The sequence below is a fragment of the Semicossyphus pulcher genome, unplaced genomic scaffold, assembly GCF_022749685.1.
Source record: "Semicossyphus pulcher isolate SPU_LCO1_2020_fin unplaced genomic scaffold, fSemPul1.0.p SCAF_9, whole genome shotgun sequence".
Lineage (NCBI taxonomy): Eukaryota > Metazoa > Chordata > Actinopteri > Labriformes > Labridae > Semicossyphus > Semicossyphus pulcher.
The window spans coordinates 26,684,064-26,703,936 of record NW_027211770.1 but is presented as its reverse complement, the minus strand read 5'-3'; the positions used below and the strand labels follow the sequence as shown (position 1 = coordinate 26,703,936).

Sequence of the window (19,873 nt, the reverse complement as noted above, 5' to 3'; positions counted from 1 at the left end):
ATAGATTAGTTATATCTGCATTAAAAATGGACAGACGGAGGGCACTTGCTCTGGCTTTAATGGAGGGAGAGAGGATGTTCCCAAATACATTAAACACAGGGAAACAGAGATCCGTGAGGGTACATGAGACCCTCAGAAAGAGGAAAGATCACGACGAGTACCACAGTAAACTCAATGTTGTCACCCCCACAGAAGACCAGCCTCTCCATTCATCCGATTGGACAATGAGAAAAAACGGCAATGACGTTGGGTTTTTTCAACTCAAGGCGCTATGCAACGCAAAAGAGGCGCGCAAAAAGCTTCCCTCTCAAAAAAGCCGCCTCCAGCTGCTAAAACACTCTGTCTGATTGGGCCCTTAAACAGTCCCCACTTTATTGTCTTATTTAACTCTGAATGGGACTGTGATTAAAAAAATAAACATCATGCATGTAGGCTCACTTCTCATATTGTACTACACAATCTGACTTCTTTTTTGCAGCTTATGGAGTCGCCCCCTGCTGGCCATTAGAAAGCATGTATTTGTTTGACACTTTAACCCTTTTTGAATCCCATGTTTGTTTAAATAGAATTTAATTTATCCTGATGTCCTGATGATGAAAAGCAGCGAAATCTCAAGAATGTTGGGACTGTACCATTTGTTACATTATTTACAGAGACCCAACATTAATCCATCATGAGCAAGCACAACAGTGGCAAGGAAAAAGTTCCTTTTAACAGGCAGGAACCTCGAGCAGAACCAGAGTCCTGGTGAACCACCATCTGCCTCAACAGGATGGGCTGAGAAAATGTGACAGACGGTGAAACAGAAAGATGGGTAGAGAAAAACAGACTAAAATCAGCTTCCACTGTACATTAATCCACCAGACCTTCCATGTTCAGTCTTAACACAGGTCAAGCAAGCACTCACAGCTGCTATCAGTGCTGGCCAGGAGTTCCTCATTAGAGAAACATGTCTGCTTATTAATGCTTAATCCCTTATTGGCCTCCCTGTGTCAGAACTTAATGCTGTCTTATTGTCACAATGCGGCATGATGGAAACAAAGCCTTTACTGCAAAACACTGCAATGAGTCTTTGCAAGTTATCTTAAGCTTTAATTCTACGCTGGATAATACTTTTCTAGAATAAAATACATGTGGACTTGAGAGAAATTGGCCCAAATTAGCCCAAATGATCGCTTGGTCAAAACTGTATTAACCAACAGTGAGAATGTATAACTTATTAGTGTCAAATCAATTGGGACATACAGATTTTATTTTCTATAATGCAGGAAATCCCAAGTTTGTTTGTTTGTAAGGTTTACAATATGTACAACATATGGCCCCCTCTGTCCTTAGACACGTGATTATAAGGGGGAAAAGGACTTCAGAGGAGGAAAAGCTACCATCCAGAGCATGCATACTTTGATTGGCAGTAGTTGAAAAGACCTTCCTGCAAAGGAAGCTATATTGAAATATTTAAGAGAAAAAAAACAGTTTCTCAGAAAAAACTGGGCATCATTTTCCAGTAAAGCAGAAAACAGAAGGATACACTTTTGTTGTCTGTGCTCAGTTCATTTTGTGGAGGTGCTTTGAGTTGGACTTGACTGCACTTTATTGAAATGTTTGTCTTATATTTCCTCAACTTAGCTTATTTCCTGGATGTTCAGGAGCAAATCTAACACTGAAATTGAACAAAAAAAACAAAATCTTAAACTACCATACAGTTAATGAAACCTTCTTAATAACAATTACAATTTTCCACACTTGAGATTTCTCGTATTGCGGTTAGGCTGCAATAAAGAGTTGATTCTATGGTTTGGCCACTCTGCACACACTTTAAGACCATAGGTTATTTACACATATTATACAACATCACCAACTCGAGTGTGATATTGCTTTTATAAAACGGTTAATCATAATCAACAACATATTGTAACATAGATAGCAGTATTCAGAACACCTGGCTGAGGGGTGTGATACACAGAGGGGGAAAAAAACAATTTTAATTTCAAGCCTTTTATTGTGGGAAAACATCGTGAGATCTAGTTTGAAAAAGGCCTAGTGTTTCAAAAAAAGACATCAAAAAAGTCTATTGCGATTGAATAGGCTTCTGTATTGTTTTGCTGCATTTAAATGTCAATTAAAATTTAATTAGCCGTTAATCAGCTCCTAGTATTATAAGTTGTAGACGACAGCGTCTGTATCATAATCGTGTTTTTAAACAGCTTGTAACCAAAGCCGCGTGCATTAAGGTTGCCAAGCGACCGTGCATGTATTTTCTCAAAAGGGTCTTCCAAATATAGTGGCGAAGGATAACGGTAGTCTTCGTAGTATTTCAGTATTTCCCTGGACTTTCTGAACATACTAGATGTTTTCATTCACGGTAAGAAGATTTAGACACGAGTGAGTGTGTTACAAACGTGCATGTATCATACAGGCTACTCTCACACAGGCATACAATCATATCGTACATACAACCATGTCCTGAGTAGTAAATAGCCTACGCAGAGTTCAATGTTTATGTTGTTGTAATAAAGTAACAGCGCAGGTTGAAGGCGAAATTCACGCACCCGTTGGGCTCTGTCCATGGAACCGATGAGCATATTTTAGTTAACCGTATTGTGTTAGGTAAGTTCTGTAGGCTTCTATCGCCCGTTTAATAACTTAGGTGGTGGATTTGAAACACAACGCCGCATACGTATTTTACAAACCGACGTGCTGTCAGATGATTGGTCACGCATCTGCATCAGCATGACCGGAAACGTTACGTTACGTTACGCCATTGTCATTTTTTAAAATGCTTGGATCACTCATGACGTCACGTCTCACTTTGTAGAAGACTATAAGAGCCCGATCAGATAAAACGCATTTTGCAGGCTGTAAAACGCAAAGTGCTTATGACGTGTACGTTGTCTTTGATCTTTATACTGCCTTTGATGTGTACACTGTTAAACTTCATTACAGAACGGTATTCATCATTTTAGCACACACACGGTAGGATTCACTGAGGAATCAATCAACCTATATTCCACTTTTCTGCAGTCTTTTTTAAAACTTCATAACCATCATTTGATATCAGAAGAAATCATTTCTTATCTTTTTAATTCCCTTCATTTACCAACACGCCAGTCATCATGTTGGGTCATGTATTGACGTTGACCAGTGCACTTGGCAAAATCGTCAGGTCTGGTACGAAACTTAATTTGCCCAGTACACCTGGGGTTAACCCAGCACAACCTGACCTCCGTGAATCACCAGCCATGAATCAAGTACCACCCCAGGCACAGATAGACCCAGCGGCCAGAGGGTACAATGGTCTCAGGCAGCTGCATCAGAATGCTCTTCGTCGTAGAGGCTTAAACTGTCTGAGCAATGTAGAAAAAATAGAGCAGTATAGAATATCAGCTGGCATTTACAGAAGGTGTGACCTTCCTAACCTTTCTCTCTGCTTGCAATCACGTCAGTTTCAAACTCCCCCTGTGACTGAGACAGCCTCGAAAAATATCAAAACTGTAGACCTAGAGACGCCACAGCCGGCTGCTAGCAGCTCTGGAGGACACCTGTACCAAACTCCCCTTGTGACTGAGACAGCCTCAGAAAATATCGAAACAGTAGACCTAGAGACACCACAGCCGGCTGCTAGCGAGTCTGCTAGAAGGTACAATGGTCCCATTGCAAGAATTGCAAATGCTTTTGCCATGACCAGAGAAGATGTTCAAGCGGCTATTGAGAGGGCCTATGACCGTGAGCCGGTGATAGGTATGCTTATAGTTATGTATGTTTGGTTCAACATAGCTACTCAAATACTCATCAGAAAAGTTCTAGCTGCCTTTGCCTGGGCCCGAAGTGGAATTGCATCAGGTGGTGCCTGGGCCAGACAAAAAATTGCTGATTGTTTTCCCAAGCCCCCAGAAATTATTGCATGTCCTCATCCAAATTACATAGAAGGAGAAGAAGAGATTGACGAGGAGGAATATCTGCCTGAAGAACCGGGTCATTGGGTCAACAACGCTGCTTGGTCACTCGTCAAGTATGTTCAAGCTGCTTTTTCCAGTACCCGAGGAAGAAAGGCAGCTGCATTCTCCAGAACCCGAGCAAGAATGCCATCTGTTTTTTCCAGAGCAAACGAAAGAATTTAAGCTCATCTTGGATCAGTCATGGATCAAATTGCAGAGTTGTTAATTGAATAACTGACTCTCATCTTTATTCCTTTCTCTTCCCGTTCCATCCTTTTTTTCGGGTTTACTCCGGGTGCTCCGGTTTCCTCCCACAGTCTAAATTAGAAAAAAACCCTTTCTACTTTTAAGAGTACACTTAAAACTTTCCTTTTTTGATAAAGCTTATAGTTAGGGCTGGCTCAGCTGTTCACCATGAGTCTGGTTCTGCTTGAAGTTTCTGCCTGTTAATAGCAACATTTGGCAACAGTGGCAAGAAAAACTTCCTAAGTGCTGCTCATGGTAGATTCATGTTGGGTCGCTCTCTAAATAACATAAAAAAGAGAACGATCCAGACCTGCTCTTTTTTAGTGTATTGAGTTAACTTTGGTTATGATTTGGCGCTATACAAATAAATTTTGATTGACATATTTTCATGTTTATTGCCTTGCTGGACATAATTGTTTGTTGAGTTAAGCTGTCACTAACCTAAGTCTTTGTTGGTGTTTCAATTTAAAAGTCCTGGATCGATTATATAGTTGCCTATATTCAAAACTGTCTCGTGCAGCTTTGAAAATGGGTTAATCACAACCTCTTCAACATTTCTCCCCATCCTCTTCAAACCCCGCCCTCCCCCCCTTTTCTCCACAGATCTCTTCAAGTACCGCTTGGTCAACTCCAGGCTCATCAACAGCACATTCTTGCACAACAAAGAGGGCTGCTTGCTCAGCGATGTCAGCGATGAAAACAATGCCTACATGGTCTACTTTGTCAGTTTCCTGGGCACCTTGGCCGTATTGCCTGGAAACATTGTCTCTGCGTTGCTCATGGACAAGATCGGGCGGCTGAGGATGCTAGGTAATGTGAGCAAAGGGACACCTTTCACCATATTCACACGGCAGACATTTTTCTCTGACAGACCGCTCAGGGTGGGAAACTCTAATGCTGTTTTAATGTTGTAGGCCTACTGCTGTGATCCAGGTTTGTAAATTGTATAAAAATAGAGAAGCTAAAAAATACAATTTTACTACTTATCTAATGACAGAAAAGATAATGGCTTGGGAAAATTTAAAGGGACGTTGGGCCATATTTCAGTGTAAAACAACATATTTGAAAGGCCATTAGCGACTGACAGCAATGTCACAAAAGCTAGCATTCAACCAATTCCAAGAGAATAACAATTAGCTTGCTAACATTACTGTAAGTTTAAGTCTTTCTTATCTAACTGTCTTAGGTTCCGATCAGACAGAGCACGTTTCAGCAGCTTTTTTGTAGTTGTTTTTTAATGAGAGGGACGTTTTTTTGCCCGCTGCTTTTGCGTTGCTGAGCGCCTCGCGTTTTTTTGCTCTGTTTTTGGGGAAAAGCTTGAGTTGATAAAACTTCAACTTAAAGCAGAAGAGCGCCCCATTTCATTGAAGTTTTTTGTCATTGTCCAATCGGATGACGTACTTTGAAAATACATATAGTCATTTTAGCGCAGGCTGCTGGCTGCTCTTCTGATATTGCCCTTCAAAATACAATGCAGGCTAACCAGAGCATATAATTTTATTCTCGTAATATTATTACTTTAGTCTTGAAATCTTAGATATATTTTTTGTCCTCAATGTGGCCCTAAACTCCGTCGTGCTATTGTGACCTGAAGTCAAGACAAGTATACTTGTGCCCATGTTTTCACAGGTTAGAATCAGACTGCCTCAATCTGTGGTAGCTTGGCGGTGACTAATGGGAGGATGGGATTGACTCTAGCCCTTCATGCAGTCTAAGCTTACTTTTACAGTTGAAAGTGTGTTTAATAAAGAATATGTATGTCCCTTCCAGATTACCTGTTTGGATTTTATAATAAAAAGGTGATCTACTTAGAGGTAATAAACTTAAGCAAGGGATGGTCTTGTGTGACACAGGCTTAAGGTCGGCACACAAGGAAAATGATCCAGTTGCAGAATGTTAATTGAAAGTATTTTGCATGCATAAAAAGGGCTGCTTTTTTATTTAACAGCCTTAATTTAACCCTAGGTTAGCAATAACACTTTAGGTAACTGTGCTTCCAGAATATTTTATGGGTTAAAATCCAAAACAGATTAGGTTTATCTGCATAAAGGCTAAATTGTTCAGACAGAGCACTGATTGGACCGTGTTCTGTCTGGTCAACATTACAGTTATACATACAAGCTAGTACCAATTATCAGTTAATGAAGGATTTCCTTCCTTAATTGAAAAGTCACTTTAAATTCTCCACTCTTTTTCTCCCTTCGTCTCTCTCCAGCGGGCTCCAGTGTGATCTCTTGTATCAGCTGTTTCTTCCTGTCCTTTGGCAACAGCGAGTCGGCCATGATTGCTCTGCTCTGCCTGTTTGGGGGAATCAGCATCGCTTCCTGGAATGCCCTGGATGTGCTGACGGTGGAGCTCTACCCCTCTGACAAGAGGTAGGCAATTCAGGCATGCCCTGAAATCTCCCTGACACCGTGAAGATGCGCTCAGTGGTGCTGACTGACGTGTTACACGTCGTCACAAAACTTGCACATCAATGATTGGCTGGCTTACAGGGATGGACGACATTGTGGGTTGAAATCATTGGCTCTCCATGCAATGTAAAGCATCCAGCTGTCTTGTTGCCACCTAATGGCTCTAGAATGATCTTTTCTTAGTATTTGGGGGTCCCCCTTTAAATAACCTAGAATGTAAACTCTTATTTTATCATTCATTAAAATACAGTATAATATAAAATACTATTTGTATGAAAAAAATGTTGTGTTTGCCCTCTGTGTCAGTGTTGAGAATCAGCTTTTACATTTCCATATAAGGAGGTATGGCTCCACCTTGTGGTTATATAGAGTCCCTGTAGCTTCAAGCATGTCCACCGTAATGCTTTTCATTATGCTAATTTATGATTGGTGTGGAGATGGAGCATTTGCAGCTATAAATGCTGCACCTCCACACCAATCATATGAAATACCACCGATTTGTACATAAGTTACAAGAGTTAAAAGTAAAACATAAATACTATTACTCATAATATTTGGCCAGTTAACAGACATAAATGTAAAAATGTCTCTTGTATATGCTACACTTTAATAGGATCTGTTTATCCAACTGTCAAACTATTAAAGATACGGTAGGGTTTTGAAATAGTTCATAAACAAGGCATTCTTTGAACATTCGTACCAGTTTGTCATCGATAACTGATCTTGCTGCAGACGGACTTTATGGAAAGAAGGGTTTCTCATTTGGCAGCTTCGGCTGCCTTGTTTTTACAAATCTTGCTGGGAGGAGGAAGTGAGGATGAGACGTGAGTGAAGGAAGCGAGGGGACTTGTTAGCCTAATAAAAGCAACCAGAGTCACTGTAAAGGCCAGTTCAGATCAATGATTCGCAACTGGAGACTGGATGTAGCTGCCAAAAGAATCCCTTTACATCTGATCGTAAACGTTCTACAACTGGGCCGTTAACATCAAAGCAACGCGGCGCACACAGATACAGCTGACTGTCTCCATTTCAACCTTGCACTGACATACCACACTACTTCTGCGTTAATACTATAACGTTAGTATAAGGCCGAGGTTACATGAATTATCTAGCTGGATTTCTGTTATCGTTATAAAAAGAATGTATGACAGTGACATGCTCACAATGTTAGCTGTAACACTGATTAATAAATGGCAAAGACAGAGAGTTTGGAAAGAGGATGTGGAGCTGTCTTTGGCTACTGCAGCGCCAGAGCCAGGGTGCCTACGCCAATGTACGCTGTTTCCTGATTGGCTGAAGTGAAAAAGCGACATCATTCAGTTCTAAAACTGCATTTGGAAATTTGACTAGGCAAATCTTTTGCAACTCCAGGCAACGGCTTCAGATGCTCTGCAACTAACCAGTTCACACCGCTGCAATTTTCTCTGCAACATTCTAAAACCGTTTTGAATCATTGATCTGAACTGGACTTAGCAGTTTTTAGCAGAAAGAAAATGGCTGTTTGTGATAAAAATTGAAAGATGATTCTTCTGCTTTACACCCCTGCATTTCTCCTTGGCTTGTTTTTCTTCACGGAACATCAGACAAAGTCCTGACTCTGTACTCTTTATCTTTCCCCTCTCTCTTTTCTCAGAACCACGGCATTTGGCTTCCTCAACGCCCTCTGTAAACTAGCGGCTGTTTTAGGCATAAGCATCTTCACCTCATTCGTGGGTATCACCAAGGCCGTTCCCATCCTCTTTGCCTCAGGGGCTCTGGCGGCGGGCAGTTTTCTGGCCCTCAAACTACCAGAGACGCGGGGGCAGGTGCTGCAATAGTGTGGCGCCGACAACTTTCCAGGAAGCAGCAGAGTTTTCGCCACACTGTGAATGAAGAGCTCAAGAGCCCTCAAAAATCCTACCCTCTAACCCCTCCTGCACAATGATAGAGTAAAGTAAGTGCACATGCTTCAAGACAACATCGAGGAGCGACACAGAGTTGCTGTAAATATTTGGGATAGTATTTATTTGATAGCTAGCTCTAGAATAGTTGCACTGCGATAAACGGAGTGCAAGAATACACCATGAGCTGTGAGAAATTGTTGATGCCTGCTCAGAATTTTACCCACATGTGAGGCAAAAGTAACATTAACATGTTTAGAAAAGCATTACATTAATTTAACTTGAATTAAATTATAAAATGTAGATTTGCCTCCCCAATATTAGTACATCTTCCTTCCTGGGGTTGGAGGTCAGGGGATGGGGGTTCTTGATAATGAGCCATGCAAATAGACTCATAGAAATGACCACTAGCCATTGTTGCGGAGTTCTCTGTAGTCACCTCCATTCTCCTGAGCAAATTCAACTCACCTGTCAAGTCTTGAGTACCATTGTCGGACATAGAATCAAAAATGCAACATTTTCTGCCTTGATTTGAAGCATTTTTGACTTTTCTGGGTAAAACCAAGACACACCTCTCTTGGCTTTCTCTTAAACAAAGACCTGTCCTCATTTTTTTCTCCTAAAGGTCTTGTGTTGGTGTACAGACTAACTGCCATTTTTATAGATTATAGAACATTCCAGGTTTGCTTTTGTTGTTGTTAGAATGTGACGAGGAGATCAATCGAGCCCCTTCTCCCTTTAAAACATTGTTTCTGATCACGTCACGAAACATCCAGATCAGTTAATGGAGACATTTCCCATGCAACGTTTTAAACTCTGTGCTGTCATGATCATCATCACAAAAATGAAGTTGTCTGTTAAAATGTACATTTAAAGCACAACCATTTGCCCGTGTGAATGTCCCCTAACATTTTCTTGACTTGATGAAAATGTTCAGAATCTCACTGTCAGTCACCATTTTTCAATCATAATGTGTATCCCTTTGTAACAAATGCCTTTATAGTACCTCCCCTCCCAGACATACAGTATGTTTGCCTCTTCTAAAATGTGTATTGGAGGGTGTTATGCATGTCACAAAGTATGTATGTAAATTTATGGAAATTGAGAGTACAACATGTAAGCTTGCATTTGCTCAACAATTAGTCAGGCTTAATTTACTGTAATATTTTGACATTTCCCACCTACAAAAGACAGTAAAGTGCTTTTATTCTGCTGTGTGCAGCAGTGAACGTACTTAGAGCACACTCCCAAACGATAACGATCCTTTATCGACACAAACCGCACATAATACACATTACAGGTGGAAGAAAAGCAAGTAGTCAAAGGGTCAAAAAAGAAAAATGTTTTAACACAAAATAGCCTGAACTTTCAGTTTTTATGGATTTCGTGCAGGCACAAATGTGTTCAGTGTGTAAGAGATGACAGATAAACTATAATCTAACTTTTTGTGTGAACTGAATGTTTATATTAATGTGAGTGTGCTTCTTGGTGCAATATTGAACCTCCGTGCAATATTGAGAACTTTTTCATTTTAATGTCTTTTAGAATTTCACAATCAGCGAACACTTTTCTGATTTGTTTATGGTTGTGGGGTAGCTGTCTTAGTTTGATAACTAAACATGGTTTAATAATATACAGGTCTGTTTATTGCTCTTTAATCAAAACAGCCTGAAAGGTAAGAGAGTAGCATCAGTAGAGTCAAAGTTAGAGTTGTTGGAAAATCCTGCATCCAAAATTGAAAACAGAATACAGCAGAGTTGTTCTACGTCATGTGAGGTGTATGTAATTGAACAGTAGCAATTTATTGCAGTTGAAAAGGATAATTCTGCTTATATGGTATGATTATGGAGTGCACTGGACCTTGTGTGTACTTGTGCTTTATTATATTATTATATTATACAACTGTAGCGAAATATAACACGAGATTCACCGTAGAGAACTCACTGCCAAGGGCTGCCTGTCATACATCCCACATCGGTTAAAGCACAGAGAGTTGGCAAAAATTAAAACCACATTCCCCTGATCAAGAAAAGCAAGAGGGATATGTTCACAATCACAAAAGAAAACAATCTTTAACAGGACAGATTAACAAAAAAAAAAGTTTTCATCCAAACTGCCATTTTGTAGGATAGCAGCCATACATAGACTCGAGACAGTTGAATAAATAGACGACCCATTGCACTAAATGTACACTGTCGTACATGCACAATTGTGAATGCCTTGAGTTCTTCGAGGCACAATCGGATGCAGCCTTGCTAGAGATTTAAGGAAGAACAAGGTGTTTAGCAAGAGCACAAAGACCAAAACCAAACAAATGACAAGATTGTGAACATGAGTGCAGTTGTGAACCTCGGTGCTTTGAGCTTTGATGACCTGCCCCCTTACATCTCACTCCCTCCGTCTCTCACTGATCTAACTCCAAATTTGACATCAGATCCTTTTATCTATGAGTGTGCCATCTCTCATTAATTATTGCCAAATATTTTGTATGGCCTGAGTTTACACATTACACCATCAATTCTCTGTTATAGATATGAATATATGTAAATAAAAACTACTTATAATGTAACTAATAAGATAGCTCTTCAAAGCGTTGGACCCCATGGAAATTTGCAGTCAGTCTTTGTCGGTCAGCCGTCGCCGAGAACAACTGGACGTAATATGTCAATGAAGACTTTTTAAAAAGAAACCCGTCTTTAGGAGTCCAGATGGTCTTATTTTGAAACTGCATGAAATGGCCGGCAATTCAGAGAGCAAAATTAGCCCACATTCCCTCTGAAAAGCACATTGATAGTATATAAAATGCACAGTAACTGTACACATATAAAAGCTAAGCATCAGCAGTCCTATTCTCTATATGTTGTCCTGTATCACCCATGAAATGAAGAACAACGATGTCAAGATAACTGTTGTATTTGTTGGATTGCCGTTAATGGATTGCCGTTAAAGCGCTAACCTGTCTCAGTGACTCAGTTCAGGCTCCTTCCAAGTCTAAATTGTCTCGTAGATACATATCTTAGCTTATGTTACAGGGTTTTTTTGTATAATTAACTTGTTGCTTGAGCAACAGTCAATTGTGAGTGCAAAAAGTTAACAAAGCAATAAGTGTTTGGGTATTTGTCTCCTATTCTCTTCTTTGAAGCTACTGGGGAATCGGAGAACACTACTGTATACAGGCCTTGTCCACTAAAATGCTGAGTGTTGGCTTAATAATGACACAGGACTTAACAGCTAACATTTGTGTGTACTCTCTAAAACAACCCTAAGTCTTGAGGCTTTTGTCAATAAGATTGCATTGCCATTAATTAAATGTAACAAAGAATTTATCACCTTTGTCATTGTACTGTGCTGTAGAAACTGTAGTTGATTGTTTGTAAGTATAGAAACTGTTTGTGGAACCATGAATATATAAAAAAAGTTATATAAAAAAAGAAGTGTAAATGAACAATGATGTATGTTGTCTTTGATTTTGTGTATTTTGTAAAAATGAGGATGAAATATAAGTAAATACATCAATGTTAAATACCGGTTATGAATCATAATTAGCCTAAATGTGACACCATCAGTTCTGTTTAAAGGTGTGTGAGATTTTTTCTTATATTTTCTCATTGTTGATTTTTGATCGGGTTTGCACTCCGCTGTGCATCTGACCCTTTGGAATCACAATGGATAACAAAGAACCATGAAGAATAAACAAGTGGAAAAAATATGAAAAGTCAATCTTTGTCGTTTCTTTATGTCTATAAATATTGTTTCTTACATGGTTAAAATTCTGCCGCTGCTACTAGCAATGTTGCTACTACTTATCAAATTAAAACCAATGTAACACCTCAAGCAAGGATAAAAAGGGGAGCTCAAACATGAGTTGCGAATTGTTATAATTCCACTGCTTCTCACTGAATTAGAAACTTAAAAGACAATGAACAGTGAAAATCCAGAGAGACATTGGTCATATTTAAAGTGAAAACAACATATTTGATAACCTTTTAGCTACTGTTAGATAAGCGCTAATGCTAGCATTCAACCACTTGCTACATTTGCCAGCTTATATTCTTAGCTAGAAAATAAGTTTGTAGCTTTATATTTCAATAGCTAACAATTTTCAGCTTTCCATTTGTATTGCGCGGTAATTAGGTGTCGGCCACTTGGCTAACGGAAAATGGCAGCTGTGTGAATATGGTCAATGGCAACACCACAACTTAGTTGTACTCAGGGTACAATTTGACTTGCAGGCAGATCAAGCAAAGACAACACACAGAGTGTACATAACATATGGAAGATTTGGTTTGGGATGTGTTTTGTTGCTGAAAAAGAACCAACTAATCAAACAGATTGACTGACTCAGCCAGACCTTCTGTGTGCTTTGTCAGTTGTTTGCAATCTCATCACACGTCAAATAATGATTTACAGCTGATATCAGGATTTACTAACTACAGTGGGAGACAATAATTTCATGTTTAACCTCCCTTTTCAGCTATTAGGGCTGTTTAATACTTGCTAGTGCACCGTATTATCAGAATGCAGCACGATAGGAACAGAAATGCAGTTGGCCGTTCAGATGTGAGGTTGTAACTTCTGAAAAGAAACAGGCGACAAATAAGGCTTAAAAATGTAGAATAGTTCAGTGGTCTCTACTGTCATTATTGATTTATTCAAGCAAAATGAATGTTTGTATTTAAATCAGTAGGGGGCAGTAACGCTTCATGGATCCGGAAACGTTTCCTTATGCAACATTGCGCATGCGCGACTACAGCAGAACTGACTTTAGCTGCAAGGTGAGTACTATTGTTGGGAAAATTAATTTAAAGCGTCACCACGAATTAATCAACAGGTAAATATGATTGTACGCAGACGTGTATATTAAATTGTATCGAGCATTTCGGTGTAGATACGTTTCATTGTCTTATTTTACTTACATAATGCCTTGTGTTTACTATGAAAGCTAACGGCTAACTAGCCTGTTACCTGGTTAGCTAACAGCAAAACTGGTTCTGTGAAGTCATCACCGTGACTAGAAGTCGTGTCACCAACTGTAACTCTAAAACTAGCTCCTAACTCGATATATTACGATATAACTCAATGAAGTGAGCAACAGAGGCTCTCCGTTCTGCTCTAACTGGAGCAAGTTTACTGGGCTAGTGTTGGTTCTGCGTATGGGAGTTTTGCTGCTCTTTTGTGTATCTTTACTATTTGGACACTGCTTGGTACTCCAGTGCACCTCATAGCAATTCAATACAAAAGCTGTGCTACAAATTCTAGGCTACCTTTAAAGCTCATTGTTAATTTTTTGTCCTTCCTATGTGCATTCAAGAGCATATTCAAAACACCACCTCAATATGTCTTAAGTGCTAAAACTCTAATGAAGTAATTTAAAACTTTTGTTATTTAACCTGAAAGATTGTTATTGAATAAAAATCCCTGCTAAATTATGAATATCTGTAAACATGAAACACCATGTCACCTGTATTTGTACTCATCTGGCTTTCATAGTTGGTTTCCTGCCACAGCCTCTGATGCTGCCCACTGTCCTCCGCTGTGCTCGGCCCATCTCTACCAGTCTTGCCTTAAGCCGACCTCTGGTCCACTTCAGACCTCTCATGGACCCAGATCCAAACCGTCCCGTTGAGAGGTCCATCAGAAGCAAACTGACTGACATGCTCCAGCCGGACCACTTAGAGGTACACAATGAAAGCCACATGCACGCAGTGCCTCCTGGCTCTGAATCCCATTTCCGGGTCCTGGTTGTCAGCTCCCAGTTTGAGGGTCTGCCTTTGATAAAGCGCCACCGTCTGGTTAATGAAGCTCTGAAGGAGGAGTTGAGTAGCTGTGTTCATGCACTTGCCATCCAGGCAAAGACACCTGAGCAGTGGGGGAGCAACCCCGCCCTGGCTAAGAGTCCGCCCTGCATGGGAGGCTCGAGGGGAGACCACACGGTGGAGGAGAAGCTGAAGGGCGGGCGGGAGTGAAGGTGTGGCGATTACTACTCTTGGACTGAACTGTGAAGAATGCAGGAGAGTAAAAACTATCAAGGAACTTTAAGGGTCTTTGTGAAATTACGCATAAAACAATTGTTTCCTGTGGAATTTCACAAAACCTCAATAGAGCTGACTTTTATCTTTTTATTGTATGCTTCCTTGGTATAATGGAAGAGAGAAGATTTCATTACAGACATGCAGTTTTGTGGTGATTCTATCATAATAAAACATTTATTGTAAACATTAAACCAGCAGTGTTTTCTAGACGTACATTTTGCAAATGATACAAAACCCCTGATCGCTGACGCTGATCAATGATCCAAATGAAAGTCTTTAGAAACAGGTCCCTCCGGCTTCATTTTAAAGTTAGGCACACTTTCAAGTCTGTTTAAATAGAAAACTCCGATTCCCATGTGTACATTGAGGTAGCATTGATTGCTGATCTTTCGGTTTGGACAGGATCGTCATTTGTAAATTTACATGTGGGCATCTGAGTGTATTTAAAGGACCTTTCCTAACCTTTTCTTCAAGATTGGAATGAAACAGGAATTTTTGCAATAAAAAGGAATCGCCGTTAAATGATTTCACATCCATGAATGCACCAATTTCTAATTTTGTACTTTCAATGCATTTAATTGTTTAAAAACATACATGAGATTAAGTCATGTGGTACATTCCTGCCTTAGTTTCTTCCAGCAACCCTTAGCTAAGCCTTGTGAACTGTCACAGACCTCACACCCTGTTAGCTGCAATATGTATACTAATACTATTTAGTTTGCCAAAAGATCAAGTATGTCCCAATACATGTTTATAATGTATGCCAAAAATACCAGGATGCCTTACTACACTGGGTCGCATTTTGCAGCATGGAGGCCATCTTGGTTTTACCCATCACTTTTGACTTTTTAAAATCATTTAACTCTTAAATCCATAGAGATTTTCTGTATAATATATATACATACAGAGTATCATAAATTGTCTAATAAATAACAATGCAGGAAAAGAAAAAAAGAAGGACAAAAGAAAAAACATTCTGGGTATGCTGAACAAATGGAGAACATTTTCAGGTCTAAATAATCGTAATTTTTTAGGTTAATAGATCAAGTACCAACAGATTCGCTGCAGACTGTAACGTATGTTTGAGCAAGAGGATCAAAGTTAAAGGTGCAATCTGTGACTAAGTGTCCCAATGTATTATGAATGCAGAGTACATGCTTTATAAAGTCAGCTGCAGTACATACGGTAGTAAAAGTATGCAACCTGAAACGCAGGGATTGTGATTGACGTAGGAAGATACTGTCAGTACTACAGGCTCAACACTAGAGGGCAGCATGTGAACAAATTATATGACAAACTGATGTGTTGAATACAAGATGTCTTCATTATTCTCTTTGAAGTCAAACATCAATTCCTCCTTACGATTGTACATGTTGTTCTGCAATGTAATAAGACAAAATAGTGATGAGTTAGCCGAGGGGGAATTTTTCAGAAACTGAGCCACACAAAATATTGTATAAACTTCAAACTAAATACAAATCAAATTTTTAGATAACGATAGAAAACATCTACTGTGTAATCAAAACTTACAAAAGATTTTAACAATTGCTCCTTTATATTTTTTATTATTATTAATCTTTTCAGTGATTGGTTAAACAATCCAGAGGACAGAAGTACAAAATGTTCTGTCATACACGTTCTCAGTGTGACGCACTCTTTACTGTGTATGTGCTTGTGTGTGTGTGTGCACGTATATGTATGTGGGTGGGCGTCTATTTATGTCTTGGGGTTGTATGTGTCTCTGTGAAGGTCTTCTTGTCCTACCCTCAACCCTGATGACGGCCAAAAATCACTCCTCGAGCCTGAGAGAGCGAAAAAACAACAAATATGTACGCAAGAAAAATGCTTTGGGAGTCTTAATAAATGATTACCCTTTACCCCAATTATCATTTATCTGCAAGATTAATTTGATATCTTTTCAGTCCAGATTTGATGCAACACAAGCAGGAAATGACACCAAACACACAGCACAGAGCCAAAGCAAACTTTTAATGCTTTGCTGCGAAGCTATTCAAAGTTATTGTTAGCTCATAAAGACAGGCCTGCAGTGGAATGTGGTGTCACCTCAAGGTAATGCGTGTCGTCTTCTCCAATCATCCTCCGCCTGGAATTGACAGCCTGTCAGGCCTCACAAAAGGCCGCGGTGAGGAGGGTGAACAACTGGTGTCACTGGTTTGGAAAAAGGAAAACAGTAACACAACCACTTTATGACCCCTGCTCACCCATTAGAGCCGGGCCTGAGGGGGCAAGAAGCAAGGTCGCGGCTGTGGGAGAAAGCAATAAGCTGGGTCTGTTCTGCCCGGGGACCCGCAGACTGTCTCTGCAGATAAGATTTACGTGTCAGAATTCCAGGTGCTGTTATGATGGAGAGGGGAAAAGACGTCAAGTCGTCAAGGGTGATGAGGTGGAGTGCAGAGACTTGTCTTGCACTTAAAAGGTTGGACTGTTTTACATGTGTGAGTAGTACATCACCTATTTAGTCTGTGGCAGTTATACAGCAAAATAACAGGGTCACTCAGGTCACCTCAATAGATTGTGACTTGTTTTGGCCAGAGGTGGAATTGCAAGGGCCTTAATTGTTAGTTTTTAGTATATTCTAAGATCTGTAATTTAGCTTTTATGAAGAGAGATGTTGACAATGTATTTTACACGGCTACTTTTTGAGAATAGCCTACAGCTGTGCAGTTAAAACCCAATCAGGAGAACGCTTCTCTTAAGTCTGTTGTGAACCTTAAAGGGCAGAAAACCTTCCAGACAAAACATGGTCATTATTTTTTCAGACCATCAATCAGAGTGAAAATAAGTCCGACTACATTGAAATGTCAACAATCAGGATGTCAAACTTTCCCTTGTCGTAGTTACCCTACTTAACGTTGTCTTAAAAAGAGCTGCTTCTCGACATGAGTACTTTTTACACAGGTAATCTTCCACTTCGGTAATACTTATTAGTACTTTTACACGATTAGATAACTCTTTCTGTCCTCCGGTGTACCTTTTTATGTAGGTGAAGTTATGTCAGAGGGTGTTAAAATATTGCTCAGGTGTGAAAGGAAAATTGTTGTTTTTACTGCAGCAGAATGGCCATTTTTTCCCAGTTTAAAACGGGATTAAAGTTTATGCAAGCCGGAACAGGTGTCAACATTTCTAAACAAAGTTTTTTGGATGGCAGTCAGGCCTCATAATATCCTCATAATATTTAAGACTAGTTTAGAATATGATTTTATTCTTGAGTAAAGTTCTTAAGTAGAAAAAAAGTCTCCTTCAAAAAATACATTATTATGAAGACAACAGTTTTTTGACAATTATTTTATTTTTAATACTTTTTTCAGTGAGATACTATGGGCAAAGTTTTGTATCCATTTTTGGACGTTTTTTTTATTTGCTTTTTGGTGAAAAGTTGGGAGAGAAAATCAGTCTGTGGGCCACAACTAGACTCTGACTTTTTGTAAAGAACAGCTGCTAAACATCATTCGAAATCACTGATTTCAACAATGTTTTGTGATTATAACACAATAATCAAATTGGATAAAATATGTCATCATTAAATATAAACACTCACCGTCCACTTCATTAGGTACACCTGAAAAATCAAATGTAATCCAATACACCAACTCAGCCATAAGACTTTATGTTGCCTGTAATGAACAGGCTGTTTTCTAGTCAGAGGTGTTAAGTCAATGATATTTCAGCATCAATGTCATAACTGGTGGTGGGGCTGACTGAGCTGCATTATATTCTGAGGTGTTTCTAATACTCTGGCCCCCTCATGTATGTAAATAGAGAGGACAATCTCAATACACTGCAGTTCAGTACAACACCACCTTTAACTATGACCTCAGTAATAAACATCATTGAATTTACACACTGCTGACTCTCAGCAAAACAAAAGTCAACAACAAAAAGTAAACTGCATAAAAGCAGGATCCATGGCAGTGCTGTTGTATTGAACTGCATTTCATTTTTCAGGTGTACCTAATGAAGTGGCCGGTGAGTGTATACGGCTTAATAATGACTTACATTAATCAGTTTTTGTATATCTTCTATCCGACTGACTGTGGATGTGTTTGCAGTGTCAGCGTGACTGATGTTATTTGTATTGTTAGGATTTCATTTTTCTAGTTTTACTTAAATGTGTCTCCTGCATCAGCTGATTCAGAGGAAATGTACAGACGATGTACACAGAGCGTCTTCCACCATGTCCAGACTCCAGTATGATGGATCTGTCCCCGGTCTCAGGTCCGGCCCATGTGGCCTGGAGGGTGCAGCAGGTCAGTGGGAACCCACCTTGGCAGCGCTGCTCCTGCGTCAGAGCTCCGGGACAGATGGTGCCAGGCTGGGCTGAGACCCCGGGCAGGGCAGGGTTCCCGCGATGAACAGCCGCTGATTTACGCCGCGGCTCCGGACCCAGGGCTGGGGTGCGGGGGGCTCCTTCTGCGCAGCTGACCCCTGCTGGTTGCAGGGTCAACCATTGGGAGGGAGGAGGGGTGAGTACGACAAATGGGTGTCTGAGAAAGGGTGGTTTGGTCATCCCAGGGGACCGGCTTCGTCCTCGGGCCCCCTGGTCAGCTGCAGGATCTGTGCAGCATGTGTGTAGGAAGAGCAGCCTGTTAAACACATTTAATTTAACCCCTGCTAAGAACAACAACCGTTACATTTATTGTCTTTAATGCTAAACCTGAAGTCACACGAGACACAGTTTTGTTGACTCTGAAAACTCCTTTGCAAAATCCCTTATCAATGAAAAGTAGCAGCATTTTGTCCCTTGTTGGTAATATTACAAAATGTTGCTTACTATAACAAAACCACTACAGAGGGTGGCTAGAAATCATCGGCCTTAATTACAGTTTATTAATCACAGAATGGCTCTTTAAAGCTCCCACGCTGGTGCGGTGATTAATCTTTAGCTGGTTTCATGTTGTAAAAAAACACCGAGTTGAACTGAAGGTGATGGTAATAGGCTATTAAGGCCTTTTAATTGGAAAGCCCCCCTTCCCTAACTCTCTCTCACACCACACCGCCAACTAATGAAATGAGTGAATAGCCGGCTTGAAAGGGAAGGACAAAAGCAGAGATAGGGAGAAGACAATATCCTTGTGTGGGAGAATTAGTTACACTCAGTAGTCTAAGTATTCAAAGCGCACAGCAGAAAAAAAAAAAAAGGAAAGGTGGGGGGGTTAAGAGGGGGGATTAGGAGAAAAGTCCACACAGGTGGGCTGCTGGGAGGGAGGAGGGGTCACATGACAGGACGTTACCTCGTTTGATAAACAACAGCCGGGGCCCACAGGAAGAAGGAAGGGAGTTATTTTATAGGCGGTATTAACTGCTGCACCACATCAGGTATTCATTATGGTAAATCTCCCAGGTGT

The 19,873-nt window shown here is 40.1% G+C and overlaps 2 protein-coding genes across 3 annotated transcripts in view; both read left to right on the top strand.

Moving 5' to 3' along the window:
• Positions 1-12,195, top strand: part of sv2a (synaptic vesicle glycoprotein 2A) — a 62,869-nt gene extending 50,674 nt beyond the window's left edge. The window contains exons 11-13 of the mRNA XM_069655973.1: positions 4,785-4,991; positions 6,397-6,556; positions 8,229-12,195. Coding sequence (XP_069512074.1) covers positions 4,785-4,991; positions 6,397-6,556; positions 8,229-8,412 — 551 coding nt within the window. The 3' untranslated portion in view covers positions 8,413-12,195. The remainder of the gene's footprint in view (positions 1-4,784; positions 4,992-6,396; positions 6,557-8,228) is intronic.
• A 973-nt stretch (positions 12,196-13,168) lies between these two features.
• Positions 13,169-15,017, top strand: bola1 (bolA family member 1). Of its 2 annotated transcripts, none has more exons than XM_069656763.1 (2): positions 13,169-13,250; positions 13,966-15,017. In XM_069656763.1, the coding sequence occupies exon 2, from the start codon at positions 13,989-13,991 to the stop codon at positions 14,439-14,441; it is 453 nt and encodes a 150-aa protein (XP_069512864.1). In that variant the 5' UTR covers positions 13,169-13,250; positions 13,966-13,988; the 3' UTR covers positions 14,442-15,017. The 2 variants fall into 2 exon arrangements, with proteins under 2 accessions (XP_069512864.1, XP_069512865.1); XM_069656764.1 differs by having other exon boundaries at positions 13,219-13,306.
• The last annotated feature ends 4,856 nt before the right edge of the window (positions 15,018-19,873 follow it).